The sequence below is a fragment of the Arabidopsis thaliana genome, chromosome 2, assembly GCF_000001735.4.
Source record: "Arabidopsis thaliana chromosome 2, partial sequence".
NCBI classification, from domain to species: Eukaryota; Viridiplantae; Streptophyta; class Magnoliopsida; order Brassicales; family Brassicaceae; genus Arabidopsis; species Arabidopsis thaliana.
The window spans coordinates 6,946,765-6,968,167 of NC_003071.7; the positions used below are offsets into that span (position 1 = coordinate 6,946,765).

At 35.9% G+C, this 21,403-nt stretch overlaps 4 protein-coding genes, 1 non-coding gene and 3 pseudogenes across 9 annotated transcripts; 5 read left to right on the forward strand and 3 right to left on the reverse strand.

The window, feature by feature from the left end:
- Positions 1-26: 26 nt before the first annotated feature.
- On the reverse strand, positions 27-115 carry AT2G15950. The gene is given in 2 exon segments: positions 27-63; positions 79-115. It is a non-coding gene; the product is annotated as a tRNA-Tyr (tRNA).
- Positions 116-331: 216 nt separating this feature from the next.
- On the forward strand, positions 332-1,102 carry AT2G15960 (stress-induced protein). Its single transcript, NM_127155.2, has one exon. The coding sequence runs from the start codon at positions 589-591 to the stop codon at positions 820-822; it is 234 nt and encodes a 77-aa protein (NP_565384.1). The 5' UTR covers positions 332-588; the 3' UTR covers positions 823-1,102.
- Positions 1,103-3,086: 1,984 nt separating this feature from the next.
- COR413-PM1 (cold regulated 413 plasma membrane 1) lies at positions 3,087-4,428 on the forward strand. Of its 2 annotated transcripts, NM_001202604.1 has the most exons (5): positions 3,277-3,568; positions 3,654-3,761; positions 3,845-3,915; positions 4,004-4,117; positions 4,262-4,428. In NM_001202604.1, exons 1-5 carry the CDS (start codon positions 3,399-3,401, stop codon positions 4,294-4,296), a joined length of 498 nt encoding a protein of 165 aa, NP_001189533.1. In that variant the 5' UTR covers positions 3,277-3,398; the 3' UTR covers positions 4,297-4,428. The 2 variants fall into 2 exon arrangements, with proteins under 2 accessions (NP_179196.1, NP_001189533.1); NM_127156.4 differs by having other exon boundaries at positions 3,087-3,568; positions 4,004-4,428.
- A 156-nt stretch (positions 4,429-4,584) lies between these two features.
- On the reverse strand, positions 4,585-6,081 carry AT2G15980 (Tetratricopeptide repeat (TPR)-like superfamily protein; the record flags this gene model as incomplete). Its single annotated transcript, NM_127157.1, has 1 exon — positions 4,585-6,081. The coding sequence occupies one exon, from the start codon at positions 6,079-6,081 to the stop codon at positions 4,585-4,587; it is 1,497 nt and encodes a 498-aa protein (NP_179197.1).
- A 346-nt stretch (positions 6,082-6,427) lies between these two features.
- AT2G15990 lies at positions 6,428-6,830 on the forward strand (annotated as a pseudogene; the record flags this gene model as incomplete). The annotated part of the gene is made up of 1 exon: positions 6,428-6,830.
- A 689-nt stretch (positions 6,831-7,519) lies between these two features.
- On the forward strand, positions 7,520-11,884 carry AT2G16000 (annotated as a pseudogene; the record flags this gene model as incomplete). The annotated part of the gene is made up of 1 exon: positions 7,520-11,884.
- A 443-nt stretch (positions 11,885-12,327) lies between these two features.
- On the reverse strand, positions 12,328-13,452 carry AT2G16005 (MD-2-related lipid recognition domain-containing protein). The gene is made up of 4 exons (NM_127159.3): positions 13,278-13,452; positions 13,066-13,164; positions 12,804-12,973; positions 12,328-12,702 (listed from the first exon to the last, which is right to left on the reverse strand). The coding sequence occupies exons 1-4, from the start codon at positions 13,369-13,371 to the stop codon at positions 12,583-12,585; spliced, it is 483 nt and encodes a 160-aa protein (NP_565385.1). The 5' UTR covers positions 13,372-13,452; the 3' UTR covers positions 12,328-12,582.
- Positions 13,453-18,845: 5,393 nt separating this feature from the next.
- AT2G16010 lies at positions 18,846-19,235 on the forward strand (annotated as a pseudogene; the record flags this gene model as incomplete). The annotated part of the gene is made up of 2 exons: positions 18,846-19,047; positions 19,135-19,235.
- Positions 19,236-21,403: the final 2,168 nt, after the last annotated feature.

Consider the following 21,403-nt stretch of genomic DNA (forward strand, 5'->3'; position numbering starts at 1 on the left):
ATTCGTCAAAAATAGGAAAAAGAAGATCCGACCTGCCGGAATCGAACCAGCGACCTAAAGATTATCTGTTTTAAACAACTACAGTCTTCCGCTCTACCAACTGAGCTAAGGTCGGATGATGATATGATTCAACACTAAATATATTTATACTATATCATAAAGTATTTGAAAACGTGGAATTTTTTATTTATTTGAACACGTGGAAAATTCAAGAAGGTGAAAGAGATATTTTTTGGTTTCAATGATTTGAAACTGTATGTGCATATGGAAAATTCAAGAAGGCCAAAGAGATATTTTTTGGATTTTGATGATTTTTCCAGCCATTAGAATTTAGAAACTATGTACATATATATATACCAAAAAGACAACTCTTCTATAGTTGGACCGTGGACGGTGCCAAAGTGTAAAACAGATTGTCCACTTTCGTGTCAATAACACAATTATTTGAAAACACCAATCAAACTTGTCATGGTTTTGCAAGTCCAAAAGACCAAAAGGCCCTATTCTTTGTCTACATAAAGCTCACATGCATCTCTCTCTCTCTCTCTCTCGTTCATAATGAGATATTAAGATCAACAAAAGGAAAGAATGGCAAAAGCTATGGAGCTTTGGGTGGGAGAGATGAAGAAGATGAGTGAGAAGATAAACACTAGAAATCCATTGATGCAAAGGAAGAATTCAACATCTGTTGTGTCCAAACAACAACAAGGATCAGAAGAAGAAAGAGGACTTATTAACCAAAAGATTAGAGAGAAAAATGAAGCTGTAACTATGTCTGAGCTCACTGTTTGTCTTCTCATGGACCGTTTTGTTCCTTGGTGATCTTTCCATACCCAACTACTTCTAGATCTCTTCTTTGGTGATGTGTATATATATATCTAGAAACTACATGTAGTATGTCTATATATCAGATTTTGTTTGTGCAGACCATGTTTTTAAGTTTCCTTGTAAACCTGTGAAAGTAATGTGTTTGAGAAACATATTTTTATTACTTTAATCAATAGTGTTCAATTATTATTAACCGGGATTTATATGAAGATGGAACTTTCTATTCACTCTGTAATTAGGAACATTCGCATCATTCAGTAAGAAATAAAACAAGAAATGATTATAATTTTTCTAATAACGTAGGAATTCTGAGGGAACCCAAAACTAAAATTTGATTGAAAGATTTTGAAGTGGCCAATCATGAATGAGATTGCTGGAAGATATCATCAATATTCAATACAGATAACGATTTTTTTTTTTTTTTATTGATACCAAATGAGCTTTCGGCTTTTGGCCCAGACGGAAACAACGGTTACAAAAGGTTTGGGCTTTGGGCTTTGGGCTTTTGATCCACATGACGATCATATAGTTCTTTCCTTCAACACAAAACACTTGAAGTGTATCTTATCAACTAAACTCTATTCCAGCAAAATTATTTCAAAATTAGATATATGGGAGAATTTTTACAGGCCATTCTAGATTTTCATTAACGCTGTGATTTATCCGTTAATAAGTACGATTAAGAGTAAAACGACGTCGTTTGCAATTGAAACAAAAATCCCCAATTCAGAAATAAGAAACCCTAGATCCTCAAATCTCTTCTTCTTTTCTTCTTCGAATTCACTCCTGTATTTTGAAATCAAAGTGAATTGCAAGGCACAAAGTTCATGCTTTAAAGCACTGCAAATGGCGAAGTCATGATTTATATGGCATTTTTCCTGTTTTTGTTTCAATTGCAAACGACGTCGTTTTGCTCTTAAACGGTCTCATTAACGGATAAATCACATCTTCTAATTGCTCTGTTTATTCAGTTGATGTTGTGACTAATTTGGCTCTGTCAACGAAAGTTAGTGATTTTATCTGAAGTCAACACGTAATTGATGATTTTAATCACAAAGTACAAAGTTTATGTTTAAAGCACCACAAATTGCGAAGTCGTGATTTAAATGACATTTTTCCCGTTCTGGTTAAACTAAGTTTCTATTATTTAATATGGATATTGTGGAGCGTAGTGTCAGCACTCAGCAGCTTATTTAACGTGATACTCTTTAACCGAGTAACAACTAGTGAGGTCATATTCAGGACCGATCCAACAATATTGAGGGTTTTACTCCAAGTAAAATTTTAGTTTTATTTTTAATTATCATAAACGACATAAATATAATATGGAAAGATCACAAATACTGATTAAAAACTAAAATCATCAAAACGAAAAAGAAAAAAGAAAAAATTGGGTTCAACTCTCATGAGTTATTAAACATTTTAGGTTTTAGGCTTAAATCTTTAAAAAAAATCAGAACTGAAAAACGAAAAATTCTAATTTTATTTTGGACTCTGATTCATAGCTTATGTCGCTTATGTAGTTATGCTAGGGATGAATCTGTATTTCGTTACCGTAATGAGAGTTCGATACTCTCTTACTTGTTACGATTCTGGAGCATGTTACATTTTTTTCTTTCCGTCAACAACAACTTTAATATGGTAAAACAAAATTTATTTTTATTTGGCTGGTCCTACTCAAGACAAATCTTCTGCCGACATCACATAATCATATTAAAAACCATAACTTCTGCCACTCTGTTTTTTTTTTTTTTTGTAACCATTAACTGATTGGATTTTGATCCATCTCATCTGATTTTTTAGCTCAACAATTTACTTGCACATTTTCTATTTGGTTTTATTTATACTTAGTTACATATATGATTATCGAACTAGTATCTCTTTATAATTAAGTATTTTTCTATTTTTTTTTAATTTAGATTTTTGTGAATTCATTTACAGTAGAAAACTGTAAAACCATATGGTCTAATTATAGAATGAAAACTTCAACGAATCCATACAACTTATTGGCTAAATATAATAAATCTGCTTGAAGCATATTGTTATTATTTAGTTGGATTTGACGATCTCTGACTTTAATGTATACCGACATACCCTATGATTTAGATGTTGATTTTTCCCATTCTTAATATATCCATGTTAAGAGATTCCACCATAACATATCTAATTATTTGCATTGTAATAAATATTATCATTAAAAAAAAATACAACTGGACAGCTGGCTCGTCCCATTGTTTCTTACGTCCACCAATTACATTTGTTAAAGCAAACTTATTAGAACGTTCATGTGTGAGAAGTTGGTGTCGACATGTGTCTAAGGTCTATGTCAGAAATCGGATTAGCTTATTAAGTAAACTATACTATATCATTGTTAATATAGATAAAATATCTAGTTCGTCCAAATTAAACTATTTTCATAACTGCCACGTGGCGTAAACGTATCCATCGAGTCACTTGTAATATCTTTATAACCAAAGTCTTCCAACACATTCATCACCATCTATCTACTCTTTACTCTCTTCTCTTCTCACATCAATTATTCATAGTTCTCTCTTCTCCGGCAAGAAAAGATGCCTATGAAGTCGTTGAGGAATGACCATGGAACCCTTAAGGCCATGATCGGATCCGATTTCAACGAGCTCACTATCGCTGCTAAGAACCTAGCTACACACGCCTTCACACTCACTGGTTTAGGCTTTGGTACCTCTGTCCTCGAATGGGTTGCTTCAATCGCCGCCATGTAACCATTCTCTCTGTTTCTATGTCTCTTTCCTCTATCCGTTTCTTGTGTTGATCTTGATGAGGTTTTGATGTAATAAATGCAGATACTTGTTGGTGTTGGATCGAACCAATTGGAAGACGAATATGCTCACATCACTTCTCATTCCTTACATCTTCTTCAGTCTTCCTTCCTTGATCTTTGGTATTTTCAGGTATAACACAACAAAAGCCAGAGACTTTTTCTTTACTTATCATTATGTTCCTAAACCCTAACTTGTGTCTGAAACTTTGACAGAGGAGAAATTGGTAAATGGATTGCTTTCGTAGCTGTTGTTGTACAACTCTTCTTTCCTAAACACGCCAGAGGTTTGTCTACTTTTTTTCATTCACTCTCCATTACAAGCAACAAGACTTTGATTCTGATTTGGCTTATCTCTGTTGTTTGTGTTATTAGAATACCTGGAATTACCGGTGGCTTTGGTTCTTCTCGCCGTGGTGGCACCAAATTTGATTGCTGGCACATTCAGAGACAGTTGGATTGGTTTAGCTATATGTTTAGGTATTGGATGTTACTTGCTTCAAGAACACATTAGAGCTTCAGGTGGATTCAGAAATGCATTTACTAAAGCCAATGGTATCTCCAACACCGTCGGGATCATCTGTCTCGTCGTCTTCCCCGTCTGGGCTCTTATCTTTTAAGTTAACTCTTCAGTTTCTTTTTCCATTTGTCTTTTTTTTTTCATGTAAGAGTGATTGCTTTGTACGATCTGTCTCTCCTCGTAACTCTATCAATGAATGTGATTTGAATAAGAATTGCTTCAGCAATAAGATATCATCATGAGGTGTTAGTGTGGAATAAATCTCCTCTTTCATCATTATAGCTTTAATGGGTAACGTTGTATCATCTTACAATGTGTACCACTTCTTACCGCTTTCTCGTACCACCACAAAACTTGTCCACATTGTGTCACCAATTGGTTTCTATGTGGTTTTGTCATCTTTGCTTCACCAGCTTACCAACGAAGCTCAACTTTTCTAGCTTTCTTCTTCTGCTCTTAGCTTGAGTGATTCAGCCATTTCTATGGCCAACAATGCTGATGTTTCCTCATCACCTACTATTCCATACCCGTCGATAAAAGCTCTATACGTCTCTTGACTCGGCTTAAATCCTTTCCCAACCATCTCAGCCTGAATGTTCAATGCTCTATCCATCTTCCCATCTTCACACAACCTCTTTACCAACAACTCATAACAATTCCGACTAGGATAAAACATTGCTTCTCTCACCGCATCCTTCACGATATCCGCAGCTTCAACAACTCTCTGTCCATCCCTATCATCACATAGCCCTTCAACTAACGCTTCAATTGTTAAACCATCTGCCTCAAAACCTTTCCTTTTCATCTCCCTATAAACAACCAAACCCGAATCAACATCCCCCGCTTTACAATACCCGTTAACAAGATGCTCATACGTCAAACAAGTACACTCAATCCCCTTCAACCCCATATCTCGAAAAAGCTCCTTCGCTTTCACAACTTCAAAGTTACTACAAAGCCCACCAATCATAGTGTTATAAGCCACAATATCATAAACCACTCCTCTCACCTTCATCTCTTCCCATACCTTCTCCGCTTCACTCATCAAACCTCGCGCACAATACGCCTCCATCAAAACATTATAGCTATAAACATTCGGAGAACATCCAACTTCCTCCTCCATTTCTCTCCATATCCTCTCCACCATCTCAGTCTCACCTTCTCTATAAAAACTCACCATCATCGAATTAAAAGTGGTCGCATTTGGCTTAATCTTACCTATCATCTTTTTAGCTTCATCAACACTAACATCATCTAAACCAAAAACTTCTCTATACATCTTATATCCATTAGAAGCACCTCTACGCCTAGAAACCTCTGTGATCAAAGCATTACAAGTACTAATCTGTGCATTGATTCCTCTAGACCTTAACTTTCTCATAACCATCACAGCTCCATCAATCTCTTTCGAATCAAGACAAGATTTTATCAACAAATCGAATACAAACGGAGCAGAGCCACATCGATTATAACTCTTAATCAACGAACGGAACACTTTCAAGACTCTGTCTTCGTCTTCGTCGGTGGCGGCGAGACGGAGAGCGAGACGTATGATTTCACTAGCGTGGCTTTTGAGACGAGATCGAGAGAGGATGTGGATGAGAGTTGAGCAGGAGTGTGTGTCGTGAGAGCAGAGAGAGTAACGGCGAGTGAAGAGGAAGAAACGGAGAGAGAGGTGAGGATTGTTGCGGAGGCAGAGAGTGATTTCGGAGAATTGAGAAGGTGTGAAGCCTGAAGGCTGGAGTGATCGGAGAGTGGACCAACGGGATTTGGAGCGGTGGTGTGTTAGGATTGAGACGGCGTCGGAAATTAGAGGATCTGATGGCGGAGACGGCGGAGAAGAGACGGTAGTGAGGAGAGAGATTGAGAGGATTGCATCGGGTTTGGGTTTCCGGGTCGGGTCGAGTATCCGTCTTAGTATTGAAGTTGACATTTTAAAAGTTTCTTTTACTTTCGAGTTGAACTCTCACAGTTTTATACTCTGGTTTGGAGAAAAACTGGGTAAAAAAATCTGACAAAACAGCCGATTCCTGCATAAACTTAGCTAACTATGAACTGAAAGAAACATATACGTGGGGTTATTGGCCCAAAGACATATATATGGTTCTCTTATGCAACTCCCGAGTACTCTCTTTCTTTGCATGGTTGATACATGATCGGATAGTATCAGAATTTTTCACATTGTTTGGGATTAAGATTTTTAAGTATTATATAAACGATGTCACAATTCTTAACTCTTGAGCTAGCTTTTGGGTTAAGTTAGGCCACATTTCTAATAGATAGACAATGTTTTTTGTTATAATGTTGAAGAGAGAAAAAATCACCTCTTCTTCTCTTTTTGATACTCATCGTAAATATGGCTTTTCTTACGCATAAATTTTGTGGGATTGACTTCCACACCAATTAGAATTAGGTTCTCTCTTCTCTACATAACTTAACTCTTACCTCCGATTAAACTCTTCCTCCTAAGGTATGTCTTCCAATCGACGATTTACCGCATTTGGAGGGAAAGAAACGCAAGGCGACATGGGGAAATAAAATCAACTCACAACCGGCTACTCAAGCTCATCGACAAGAACATAGAAATCGACTCAACTCAATACGTGAAACAATGGACAGAAACTACGACTACGGACGGATGGAGTGGCTCACCCTCAGCTCCATTCCGTAAGGCAGTCATCAAGTTTTTTTTATCACTTCAAGATTCTTTCAAAAATATAATTCAAAAACAGATGCATTCATTGTAAAAACATTTTTTGGTTTAATACAATTTTACATTCAATTTTTTAAAAAATAAAAATCTCACCTTTCTTAAAAATATTTTTTAAATTTTAACTTTTTCTTTATAGGTTTTTAAACCTTCGTATTTTAGTAAAAGGTAAATATTTAATAAACTTAGGCCATCTACATCGTTGATTCTCAAAAAGAGTTTCTCATGAATAAAATTTTATTTATTTTAATCAAATTCAGATAAAGTATTAAATTTTAATTAAAAAATAAAATCAACAATTCCTGAAAAAACACAGAGACGATTCTCACTTCTCTCTCCTCTTTTTCACTGCTTTATATTATTTTAATAATAAATATCTCTTCTAGATACTGCTGATGAAGGTGCTTATCAGATTAGATACCGGTTTAGCTGGTTAACTTAAATCAATTGTATAGCTATAGTATAAATACATGTACATTACACATTATGTGATTGAATGAGAAAATCAGATTAATATCCTCAACAAACTCTCTCTGATCTTCTTCTTCGTAATATGGTATCAGAGCCAACAACGCTCTCATCTCCATCGTTTTTTTTTCCGACTTGATTTCTTCGTTCTGAGCTCCGATTCGTCTTCCTCGTTGCATTTCCTTAAGATCCAATGGTGACGGTAGCTCGTGTGACTCGGAAATCGACTCGCTCGAAAGCTGGTACAAGTTCAGTGACTCGGAAGTCGCGATCCACCGGTGCTGTTACTACTCCTCCGAATTCTCCTCCGGTTAACAGATCTGGAGCTTCGCGAGCCTTAACATCATCGGAATCTGGAGATCCGACTCAATCTCCCTTTTTCCTGCATAGTGCAGATCATCCAGGTTTGAACATAATCTCTCATCGCCTTGATGAAACGAATTATGGTGACTGGAGTGTTGCTATGCTTATTTCTTTGGATGCTAAGAACAAAACTGGATTCATAGATGGAACTTTATCTCGTCCTTTAGAATCAGATTTGAATTTTCGTCTATGGTCTAGATGTAATAGCATGGTGAAGTCTTGGCTATTGAACTCTGTTTCTCCTCAGATTTATCGAAGCATTCTCCGTATGAATGATGCTTCTGATATATGGCGTGATCTTAATAGTCGATTCAATGTGACTAATCTTCCACGCACGTATAATCTTACTCAAGAGATTCAGGACTTTCGTCAGGGAACTTTGTCTTTGTCTGAGTACTACACTCGTCTCAAGACATTGTGGGATCAATTGGATAGTACAGAGGCTTTGGATGAGCCTTGTACTTGTGGTAAAGCGATGCGTCTGCAACAGAAGGCGGAGCAAGCTAAGATAGTGAAGTTTTTGGCTGGTTTGAATGAGTCTTATGCTATTGTTCGCAGGCAGATCATAGCTAAGAAGGCTTTACCTAGCTTGGGAGAGGTGTATCACATTCTGGATCAAGACAATAGTCAACAGAGTTTCTCCAATGTGGTTGCTCCACCTGCTGCTTTCCAAGTTTCTGAAATAACACAATCTCCTAGTATGGATCCCACAGTTTGCTATGTTCAGAATGGTCCTAATAAAGGTAGGCCAATTTGTTCTTTCTACAATAGAGTTGGTCACATTGCTGAGAGATGTTACAAGAAACACGGTTTTCCTCCTGGTTTCACTCCAAAAGGTAAGGCTGGTGAGAAACTTCAGAAACCAAAACCTTTGGCTGCAAATGTTGCTGAATCTAGTGAAGTTAATACTAGTTTGGAGAGTATGGTTGGAAATTTGAGTAAGGAACAGCTTCAGCAATTCATTGCTATGTTCAGTTCTCAGCTTCAGAATACTCCTCCGAGTACTTATGCAACTGCAAGCACTTCTCAGTCAGATAATCTTGGTATTTGTTTTTCACCATCTACCTATAGTTTCATTGGAATTTTGACTGTAGCTCGTCATACTCTTTCTTCTGCAACATGGGTGATAGACTCTGGAGCTACACACCATGTGTCTCATGATAGAAGTTTATTCTCAAGCTTGGATACTTCTGTTTTGAGTGCAGTGAATCTGCCAACAGGACCCACTGTGAAGATCAGTGGTGTTGGTACTTTGAAACTGAATGATGACATTCTACTTAAGAATGTGTTATTCATCCCGGAGTTTCGACTGAATCTTATAAGTATAAGTTCTTTGACTGATGATATTGGCTCCCGTGTGATATTTGATAAAAATTCTTGTGAAATTCAGGATCTTATCAAGGGCCGGATGCTTGGTCAAGGTAGACGAGTGGCGAACCTCTACTTGTTGGATGTTGGAGATCAGTCTATCTCAGTGAATGCAGTTGTGGACATCAGCATGTGGCATAGGAGGCTTGGTCATGCTTCTTTGCAAAGACTTGATGCTATTTCTGATTCATTGGGAACTACTAGGCATAAGAATAAGGGTTCTGACTTTTGTCATGTATGTCATTTGGCAAAACAGCGAAAGTTATCTTTTCCTACTTCGAATAAAGTTTGTAAAGAGATATTTGATCTACTACACATTGATGTTTGGGGTCCTTTCTCAGTTGAAACAGTTGAAGGATATAAGTATTTCTTGACTATTGTTGATGATCATTCAAGAGCAACATGGATGTATTTGCTTAAGACTAAATCAGAGGTTCTTACAGTATTTCCAGCGTTCATTCAACAAGTGGAGAATCAATATAAAGTGAAGGTTAAGGCTGTACGTTCTGATAATGCACCTGAGTTAAAATTTACAAGCTTCTATGCAGAAAAAGGGATTGTTTCTTTTCACTCATGTCCCGAGACTCCAGAGCAGAATTCAGTTGTGGAAAGAAAACATCAACACATTTTGAACGTTGCTCGAGCTCTCATGTTTCAGTCTCAGGTACCTCTTTCTCTGTGGGGTGATTGTGTTCTTACTGCTGTGTTTTTGATAAACAGGACTCCATCACAGCTATTGATGAACAAGACTCCATATGAGATTCTCACTGGTACAGCACCTGTTTATGAGCAGCTTCGTACTTTTGGTTGCTTGTGTTATAGTTCTACATCTCCAAAACAAAGACATAAGTTTCAGCCAAGGTCACGAGCTTGTTTGTTCTTGGGTTATCCTTCTGGTTACAAAGGTTACAAGCTGATGGACTTGGAGAGTAACACAGTGTTCATCTCAAGGAATGTTCAGTTTCACGAAGAAGTGTTTCCTCTGGCAAAGAATCCGGGTTCAGAGAGTTCGTTGAAGTTGTTTACACCAATGGTTCCTGTGTCCTCAGGTATCATATCTGATACTACTCATTCTCCCTCTTCTCTTCCATCACAAATTTCTGATCTACCACCACAAATTTCTTCTCAGAGAGTTAGGAAACCTCCTGCTCATCTGAATGATTATCATTGCAACACCATGCAATCTGATCACAAATATCCTATTTCTTCTACTATCTCTTACTCTAAAATTTCTCCATCTCATATGTGTTATATCAATAATATCACAAAAATTCCTATTCCCACTAATTATGCTGAGGCACAGGACACCAAGGAATGGTGTGAGGCAGTTGATGCAGAGATTGGTGCAATGGAGAAGACAAATACATGGGAGATTACTACGTTACCTAAAGGGAAGAAAGCAGTTGGTTGTAAATGGGTGTTTACTTTGAAGTTTTTGGCAGATGGTAATCTTGAGAGGTATAAGGCACGTTTGGTTGCGAAGGGTTACACACAGAAAGAAGGCTTGGATTACACAGATACTTTTTCTCCGGTTGCTAAAATGACCACTATTAAGCTGTTGTTGAAAGTTTCAGCCTCTAAGAAGTGGTTTCTTAAGCAACTTGATGTTTCTAATGCTTTCTTGAATGGTGAGTTGGAAGAAGAGATATTCATGAAGATACCTGAAGGATATGCAGAGAGAAAAGGAATTGTGTTACCATCTAATGTTGTTCTAAGGTTGAAGAGATCAATTTATGGGTTGAAACAGGCTTCAAGGCAGTGGTTCAAGAAATTTTCAAGCTCTTTACTCAGTTTGGGTTTTAAAAAGACTCATGGTGATCATACTTTGTTTCTGAAGATGTATGATGGTGAGTTTGTGATTGTTCTGGTTTATGTGGACGATATTGTGATAGCTAGCACTAGTGAAGCTGCTGCAGCACAATTGACTGAAGAGCTGGATCAACGTTTCAAACTGAGAGATTTGGGTGATTTAAAGTATTTTTTGGGTCTTGAAGTGGCTAGGACGACTGCAGGGATTTCAATTTGTCAACGCAAGTATGCTTTGGAGCTATTACAGTCTACAGGTATGCTTGCTTGTAAACCTGTTTCGGTCCCTATGATTCCAAATTTGAAGATGAGAAAAGATGATGGTGATTTGATAGAGGATATAGAGCAGTATCGACGGATTGTTGGTAAGCTAATGTATTTGACCATAACAAGACCTGACATTACATTTGCTGTCAACAAGTTGTGTCAATTCTCATCAGCACCTCGGACTACTCATCTCACTGCTGCTTATAGAGTTCTGCAGTACATCAAAGGCACGGTTGGACAGGGTCTTTTCTATTCAGCATCTTCTGATCTTACTCTCAAGGGATTTGCTGATTCTGATTGGGCTTCTTGTCAAGACAGTCGACGCTCTACTACAAGTTTCACAATGTTTGTTGGTGATTCCTTAATATCTTGGCGGTCTAAAAAGCAGCACACTGTTTCAAGATCTTCTGCAGAGGCAGAATATAGAGCTTTAGCTCTAGCCACCTGTGAAATGGTCTGGTTGTTTACTCTGCTTGTCTCTTTGCAGGCTTCACCACCAGTTCCTATTCTGTACTCTGATAGTACTGCAGCGATCTATATTGCTACAAACCCGGTCTTCCATGAGCGGACCAAGCATATAAAATTGGACTGTCACACAGTTAGAGAACGCTTAGACAATGGCGAACTCAAGTTGCTGCATGTACGAACAGAGGATCAGGTGGCCGATATACTGACTAAACCATTGTTCCCCTATCAATTCGAACATCTCAAGTCCAAGATGAGCATTCTCAACATCTTCTCATGCTCATCTTGAGGGGGCCTATCAGATTAGATACCGGTTTAGCTGGTTTAGTATAGCTGGTTAACTTAAATCAATTGTATAGCTATAGTATAAATACATGTACATTACACATTATGTGATTGAATGAGAAAATCAGATTAATATCCTCAACAAACTCTCTTTGATCTTCTTCTTCGTAATAGTGCTCTTAACTTAAATTAAAATCAAACAAACTATTATATTAAACATAAAGAAATCAAACAAACTATTATATTAAAACTTTTTTTGATAAAAGGTGAGCAAATCATATCTTTAAGATAAAAAAATTAGTTGTCCGAAAAAAAAAAAAAAGAGAGAAAGAGTTTGTAAGGCTAAATTTGTTGCCTCCAGACTCCAGGTTATTGAGTAAGAACTACTTGGTGTGAGATTCATTAATTGTAAGGTTGTGTCACAACGTACTGACTGTATTTAAACAAAAAAAAATGTAATCATATATATATCAGCTTCATTTCCTATATATACGGAAAATCCAATATCATAACGTCTTTATCATAGATCAGCCCAAATGAAAACATAGAGAATCGAAACCGCTTAAGGGTGTCTATGAACCCTTAATTATTTATTTGTTTGATAACATAGCACATAATGTAGAAAGGATACAAATAGTAGGAATATCACACCAGAATAACGAGAAAAGACTCATACAAGACTTGAAACATATATATTTTGCTTCACTCGGTAACTTGATTAATCATAGACGCATGACCAGTGAGCTTAACAACAAAAAGGATGCACATCATTGACTCTTTCAGAGGCTTATCGGTGATGCTTATTATGATAGTATATCCAATCTGAGGTTGTTAAGAAAAAACATATCGTTAGATCATAAAAAAAATTAATCAAATTTAGGTTTGAAATTAAATGCAGTAACTTAATGGTAAAGAGAAGTTACTGCTGTTCTTTTTTCACGCGGAGTGAATATGTTAGGGAGAGTAAGCACAATCGGGCCAGGTGCAACAGGGCATGCTGTTATATCACAGAGGGAGTAACTTTTTGTAGAGACCGGAAACATGCCTACCGCGAGCTTGAGATTTACGGTTACTCCATCAGAGATTTCTTTGTCTGTTCAAACCAAAATTTGTATCAAGATAAAAACATAATAATGGAAAAGTTTACATCAATGTTGCGGGAAAAAGCATTTTAGCATTACTTACTTGTAACACCGGTTATCGTAATCTCTCCATTACCGCTACGCTTAACCGGGTCTGGAGATATCTCCACAGAACTGACCTTTAGGGGATACTCTTTACCAGCTACAACAAGAAGAACAAAATGATATACTTTTTTTTTTTTCTTTAACTTCCACAAATGAAAGTAATTCTTTTTTTTGTTCTACATGTATATGAAAATAAAATTTGATACTTACTATCGCAAGTTTGGAATTTGGGGCCGCATAAAGCAGGTGAGAAAAAGAGTGACACAAGGAGAAGAAGCAAAAGCTGGGTGTGAGATATCGCCATGGATATCACTAGAGAAAAATACTTTTCTTTTTAGTTTTACTAAGAAGTATGTAGTACGTGTTATGCTTACATGCATGCTTACTATTTTATAGGTGGTAGATCATAAGATTTTGCATTAAGGCTAAAGGTAATACCCCTATATTACTTTATATCCCACGTTATACGCGATAATCTTAAAAATATGGATGTAATGCTGTATTATAGGATATATTTTTCTGTTTGGTATGATCTCGTTTGAGTACCAAGAATCATGTAAATCACGTGTTATGCTAATAAGTTACATGCATACCTATACTCTTTATTAGTTGGTGGATTGATACATAAGATCTTCGTAAAAGTATTTATACGCGAGAACCTAAAGACAAGAATTTATATGGAGTATTTTTTTTTACAAGAATTTAGATATAATTTAAACCTAAAATATTGTAATAATTCAAACACTACCGACTTTTTAAAACTGTAAACGGAAATTAAAATAAGTTAGATTGGGTTTAACAGTCGTTTAAGTATTATATACATTTTTAGATATATAAAACCCAAAGTTTTAAGAAAAAATATCAAAGCATTGGGTATTTTCTTTGAGTTTTGATATTTTAGATACCACGGTCTTGATCCGGAATAAGGTATTTACCAAAAAATGATTGTCTAAACAAGACGTGGCTGTTTCATTGTTGGATGATTAGTCTTAGTGATTTCTAAGACTGTTTTTGTTGTTGTTCGACAACTAAATCTAATGAAATTAATCCGTCAAATCTCTAGTGAAATCAGTTGAAAATAGACTGTTACTTGCGCCACGATTTTTCTCAGGAGAGGAATAATGTCAAAAACTGTTTATATTTGTACATTAGGTTAGTACCATTAGCAGTGAGAGTAACAACGTCTATCATGCGTTAATAGTATACATTATTTCTGTTAAAAAGTAACATATTTTGATAATATGTATTAAGTTTAATTTTAGGAAAACTACCCATTTTACTGTAAAACATACATTTATTTTAACATTCATTTAAGCATTTTTTCATTTCTGACAATAAACCCAAAAAATTTCTTATAAATGCATTTTGCATCTCTTTTTGATGAAAAATACCAAAATTGATTAATCACCACCTAAAAATGCATTTTGCATCTTCTTCGAGTTTCTATTTTGTATACCAAAAGAAACACAAACAAACATGGGTGCTTCATTTTCTGGATCCTCCATGTGTCATATGATCACGAATCACGATCTCAAATCAACGCAAAGATATCACAACCGGGATCTGAAAAATTATAGCAACCGAGGTCGCATCTTTTGAGTATCCATTTGTATAATATCTCGGAGAAATCAAAGTGGAATAAGAATGCAAGATCCTCTAAAAATAGAACTGTTTTGCAGATTCTAACTTTGACCATGTGGTTCGAATAATGATATCAGAAGCAATGTTTTAGTTATTGATTATTTTGCACAGGCTAAAGAGACGATTTTTAGCTTAACGTATGGTTGGAAAAAAAAACACTAATCCTTCATTTTTTAAGTTTCTAAAAATAACCATTTACCATAATCAAGTAGTGATGGACCCAAGATTTTTTTTACTATGATCGGAAGTAAAATTTTAGATTTTGTTTAATGACATATATGACGAGTTTCTCTTTTTTTTTTTTTTAATTTTATATTAAATTAAATTAAAAAAGAACAGCCAATGTTGTTACAACAAGTGCTAACTATAGTTTAAAGGTTATAATCTAAAAACAGATTCTAAGTTATCTCTCTCTCAACCCAAACATGTAAACCTCTGTCAAATCTTCTATCACCACTCTGTTTTATAGCCATCAAATGATTTCGAATGTGCTTATCTATCCAATTGATAAGCCGACTTGAAGGGTTCGGGGAAGCCCCATGTTTGCGCTCGTTTCGCTCTCGCCATAGAGTATAAATCGTCACTGCAAAATGCAACGGGTTAGGAAACCTGCACTGCGATCCGGCCAATTGTTTGAGTTTCTAAGCTTACAAATTAATTGGATTAAGTTTCTAATCATTTGTGTTTCCGGGTCGGGTGAAGGATCTGCTTTAGTATTGAGTTTGACATTTTTGTTTTGTTTTTTTTGTAAATATTAGTTATGTTCTAAGACCAGATCCAACAGCGTCTCTAATGGGTTCCTAAACCTACATGGTCTTAAAGAAAAAGGCCAAAAATAAAAAAGAAATGAAAAAAGAAGAAAGACGTTTCTAAGCTTAGAAATTAATTGGATTAGAAAGACCCAAACGTGGCATATTCTGATTGGGTTCATTTTTTTTGGTTTCACGATTTTGTTTCTTTGTCTCCCTCGGCGATTCTGATAGCGACTGCAATTTACGGTGTGTCTGTAGCACCTCGTATTCTGAGGAAGTAGGTCGGAAAGCCTAATCCGTAGAAATTTGCGTATAGAAGTAAGTCGTTAAGTCCCGTGAAAGAGAAAGAGGAAAAGAAGCAAGAAGAAAAGAAGAAAGAAGCGGAGGACAAAGACGAGAAGGAAGGTAATTATTCCTCGAATCACTTTCAATCTGGCGATTGTACCCTCCAAGTTAAACAAGAAAAAGAGACTCACGGTCCAAGTTTTTAAGGAACATCCGTACTTCTTTCGTATCGCAACCATACTACGAGAAAGGTAATTGTATTCTATGGCTCGCATAAGGACATAGGTTAAGCGAAGAAAGTCGGATTATAAGGGAAAGGTGTGAAGGATTCAAGAGAGAAAGTTGCCCGAGAAGAGAAGAATCAAGAAAAGTCTTGATCTGAATGAGGAGTTAGTCGCCAAAGCAATAAGACCGAAGAAGAGTTTCAGATAGAAGGAAATATTCGAAACGAAGAAAGAAGAAAGCTTGTGTAAGAATTCGGGAAAAGAAGGTGAATGAGAAAGGAAATCGGACTTGGTATTTATAAAATTCTAACTTTCACCAAGACGTGAAATTTCGACGATTAGTCTTGTTTCGGAAACTTGCAACTCAAGTTGGCTCACTTGGAGCGGAAGTTAATCAGAAGTGGAGCCCAAGTTTTGTTGTCGGAAGTCATGCAAGTTACACAACCTTTCATTGCTAAGCGGACGTGCCAATTTGCGCTATAAAATGCTTGCCCTCATTATTCCACGAGTTTTTGGAAGGAGAATAGAGAAATTAGAAAGAAACAGAGAGAGCTAGAGAGAAAGAAGGCAGAGAGAACTAAGACGAGGCTGAGACCACGAGAAGCGACCAAGAGTCTAGCCCAAACCGTCGTAGCTCCGACCAAGAAAACCCCTCCGAGAATCCGTTCTTGTGAGTCGTAGTGACTACATTGTTTGCTTCCTATGCATTCTAGATTTACACTTGAAATCCGGTTGCATGCATGATAAGCTATGACCTAAACGCCTAGTTCATCACCTAGTATAATCGCTTGCATATTTCAGTTTAGAAATCGTCACTTAGCTTATTTCTTTGAGTTTTTCGCTAAAATCCGGCACTTCGTGTGTGAGCCAACTCGATAATAGGTTTATCCGAGTTTGGCGATCGCGTTGGTAAACTAATAAAGAATTAGAATAAATCGTTGAAAATCCGGCTAACTTAAACAATGAATTAGATGCATGTAGTTGAAGTATGTTATTTCTTGAGTTCCGATTGTTTGTCTTTGCTTGATTTCGACTTCTATGTTGCTTGATGTTTGTTGCCATCACCGAGTTCATATTGGACTGGGATGTGCTTGGTTGTTTTGTAGGATCCCTTGGATGCGGAATCCGAGTATTTTAGGCGTGTGTAGAATAGTGTGTTGTTGTTCCGTTCTGTGGTGGATGCCTATGAGCTTTGATCATGAGTGGTCAGTCATGCTAAGGTATGGCCCGGAACCTAGGCCGGGAATGCATGACGATGCATAGTTCTTATTGGTTTTCTTTGTGGATTCAATAAGATGTGTTGGTCGGCAGTTGACAAGTCCCTATCAGATCCAACTTGCGACGGTGTGTGAGGAGAAACAGAGCACATAGCCCATAGAAGAAGTGTCTATTTGTTTGCCGATAGTATTCTCGTTCACTAAGGCTTATTCATTTCTTTTGCGTGCTTCGTGTTCACTGAAAATCCCTTTGCGATTATTAACCTCATTATCTTGCTTGCGTTGCTTTAGAATTTTAATTCATAGTCCCAACTCACTGAGTAATACTAGATTACTCGTGATTCTACTTGTCTTACAGGTAACACGTAGCAATCAACAAGTAGAGGGGACACGAACGTTAACACCGCCAGTCCGGAAATAGCCATCTATCCCAAGGGGAATTGGAATTTACATATTCCCCTTCAAAGATTGAATATTTGGTGTTAGAGGAAACAGAGCACGAGATCTTGGAGGTGCTTCGGCGTATAACACATCTCAGGGACCACGGAAACTCTAGTAACATTAACATGTTGTCTTCTGAATTCTGTCAAATTTTAATCATCTCTTGCGTTTTTTTCTAGGTTTGTCAACTTTACTTATGAATGTTTGGATTGCATATATGACATTCTCTTCGTCTTTTTAACTGAAGTTTGTCTCTTACACAAATCCTAAATTAACCTCAAAATCAAAGCTAAAGTCCGTCTATCTCATTATTAAACTACTTGTCTCCTTATTATTAAAAGAGAAATACAAATTGAAAAATAGTCAAATTTGGCCTCAATTTCAATTTCAATTTTGGATTTTGTTCATTGTTAATCATAATCGTTAAGAATAATTTGGACATAAATTTTCATTAAACATTATAGGATCTGCGTGATTAAATCTGGTGGGTTAGGAGTAATTACTCTTAATCACAGATTCAAGTTCCTAATCGGGTTTAGCATCCAAATTTTGCAATCTTAACCATTCAACAATTTTTTTATATTTACCTCATTTTTGGTATCTAAATATATGAGCATATTCGATCCCTAATAACTGCACATTCAATCATATATTGCCTAATCGCTCGAAAATCGTATTAACTTATTCTCATAAATCTAATCCTAACCATAACCAACTCTACAATATTCACCACTTATCTAAATATAGCCAATCATTCAATTCTATTCAAAATTCGAATATATATTGTTCATAGTATCTTTAAGTTTATGCTTTTTCTCCAAGATTTTTTTCAAGATTTTCAAAATATTGGAGCCAGAAACCCTAGCATCCTTCAACGCTATAAATATCAACTTCATTCTCATTTCCAATTCATTACTCAAATAACTCTTAGGTAGCAACTCAATCGTATGCTTTTTCTTCTTTTCTTATCACAAATGGCTCAAGCAATTGCTTACCTCGATGACTTCAAACCATACAAAATATCTTGGAGAGTTTATGTCCGTGTCCTTCATACCTGGAATACCACAAAGTTTGGTGATACTTTCGACATGGTTCTCTCTGATGTCAAAGTAAAATATGGCCTTGAATGGTACACTAATATAATTTCTTTTTGAGTGGTAGAGATAGAAGATTCATGCTTCTGTGAAGAGAGAGCATCTGAACCGTTTTGAGAAGCTCATGGTTCCAGGAGAGTGGAAGGCTACTGAAAACTTTGGATTGACTTATGCAAAATTCAAAGCAACTAATCATCGTTACAAAATGGGCTTCATGGCTAAAACAAGAGTTGTGAGGATGGAACCATTATCAGATTCATATTATTTGTCCTTGACTTCTTTCATTGATGTTTTAACTGGCGGTCTCAACCAAAACTACTTGATTGGTACATTTTCATCTTCTGTTTTTAATCTTTTTAATCTTCTGTGTTATTCAATATATATTTATGTTTTGTTGTTCTTTTTGGTTCAAGATGTTGTTGGTCAAATTGTGAATGTTGGTGAAATGGAGACTATTAATGTCCACAATAAACCCACTAAGAAGATTAATTTTGAATTGAGGGATCATAAGTAAACTTCATTCAGTACATCTATTTTTCATTCAAAATAAAAGTTCGTTAATATGTTTATCTAATATCTCTGGGGTTCATTTGCAGGACAAGTTTTCACTGCATGTGAAGCTTCTAATGGTGAGATGATCATATGTTTGGTCAGATATGCTAAGATCAAAACTTACAAAGGTATTCTGTTTTGGTATTACTTTCACTTACTTTAACACACCATGTGAAACAGCCCTGACGTTAATAAACATTAAAAACATGACGGGGACAAAAATACAACACTTTGGTTATGAAAAACAGAAACTATAGTGAAAAATAGAGCATGAGATTTGAGTTTCTCTTGGATAGGGTTAACAGATACCATAGATGATTTTAGAATCGTGAGGTGCCGGTCATGGGAAAATGGGGTCCAATACAAAACAAAATTTATTTGATGAGTTCCACCTATATTTGTAATAACAAAGAGATAGAATTTAAAATATGAAAATAAATCTGAAACTTTCATAAAAATGGGGCCTATTGTTGAAATAAAAAAATGTTTTGAGGCCTAATTTTTCTTAATAAAAGTCATAAAAATTTTAGAGGCCCAATACATATGTATCTTGAGTATCTATCACAGGCAGGGTCTGGGTAACCCATTGATTATCATTTCCAAATTTTTGTTAGATTTTCATATAAATTCGTTGCTTCAATGAAATTTTTCAGGTTCATCACTCATCATGATTCAACTAATGTATGAAATACATGTTAAGAAAAAGGGTGTAATGAAATAAACTTGCCCATAAAAATGAAAGTGAGACATATCTAATTGAACAAAGGCAAAATTACAAAGTTTTAGAAGAACTTATCAGCTATCTTCCTTGAAGTTAATAATCGAACTTTGCCATTCCATGAGCACTTGTATTTTTCAACAAAAGTCTTCACTACCATATCTGCACATACAACATGTACTTTGATAGATTTAGATCTCTTATACCGTATATTCTTCTTCATATCCATATTATATTTGGCAATTGCCTTCTTGAAACTATCTTTACCGCTAAAAGCTTGACCGACACGGAATGGAATCACCTCGCTAGATGAATCATCACTATCATTGTTCTCTTGCATCTGGAAACAATCAACTTCCTCACTCGATTCCTTATCATCATCATAAGTATGGTCTTCGACTCCCTCGCCATCTTTCCCAATATCATCACGTATGTGCATACTATCACTTAACAATAAGTAAAATTAATTATATGTAAAGGTGATTTGTTCATCAAATAAACCAAATTTTTTTTCCTTGATACTAGCTAAATTAATTTTAGAAGTAAGGAAATTGCGGTAAACCTTAAATTAAGAAAAACGCTTTACCTCATCTTAGTTTATTCTTGTAGAATAATTGGAGAAGATAATTCTCTAGGAAAAACCTTACGAAGAAGAGAAAGCAATTAAAGAGTACTTAGAAACCCTATGAGGATGCCTTACATTTTATTCTGTTTTATAAGGAGTCATACTTCTTTATTTTTTATTAAACAATTCGTTTTACTATTGTTGCTTAGTTAACAAACGTTAACGTCGGGGGATGTTTCATGCGGTTTGTTAAGGTCAGGGTTTAATAACCCAAATAAAAGGGTCAGGTTTATTTTTCTGTTTTTTAAAAACTTCAGGTTTTTTTACTCATTTTTCCTCTCTTTGGTGTGGATCGTATTTTTCTCCGTTCTCTGTTGCCCATCAAGGTTGTGAGTTGATAATTTTTGTTAGAAGAAACAAACATGAAAATTGTATAAAGACACAAACTTTGAGTTTGAGAAAGTGGAGCTTCACCATTCTAGACGCAAATCAACCTAGAAATCCTAATTTGAAAACAACGATAAGTTTAAAAAATATAAATATAACATTAAAAACATTAAGATGAAAGATTACAATTGGATTGGAGTCTCACATGTTATATATGGCGATTTACTTTGAAGTGTAAGCAAAGAGATCATGGTGATTCTTTGGTTGATTAGTTCTTGCATCTTAAGAGTCGTAAATTGGTTGCCATTGTTAACACGGGGGTTAAGGAGGAATTCGATATTATGTGAGGTAAACGTATTAAATCAAACTAGAACGGAGAAACCTTACCTTAATCAGCAAAGTTTGATGAAACGACAATTAGCAGAAGCAATAAAAATTATGTTTATGTGGTCTCCGAAGC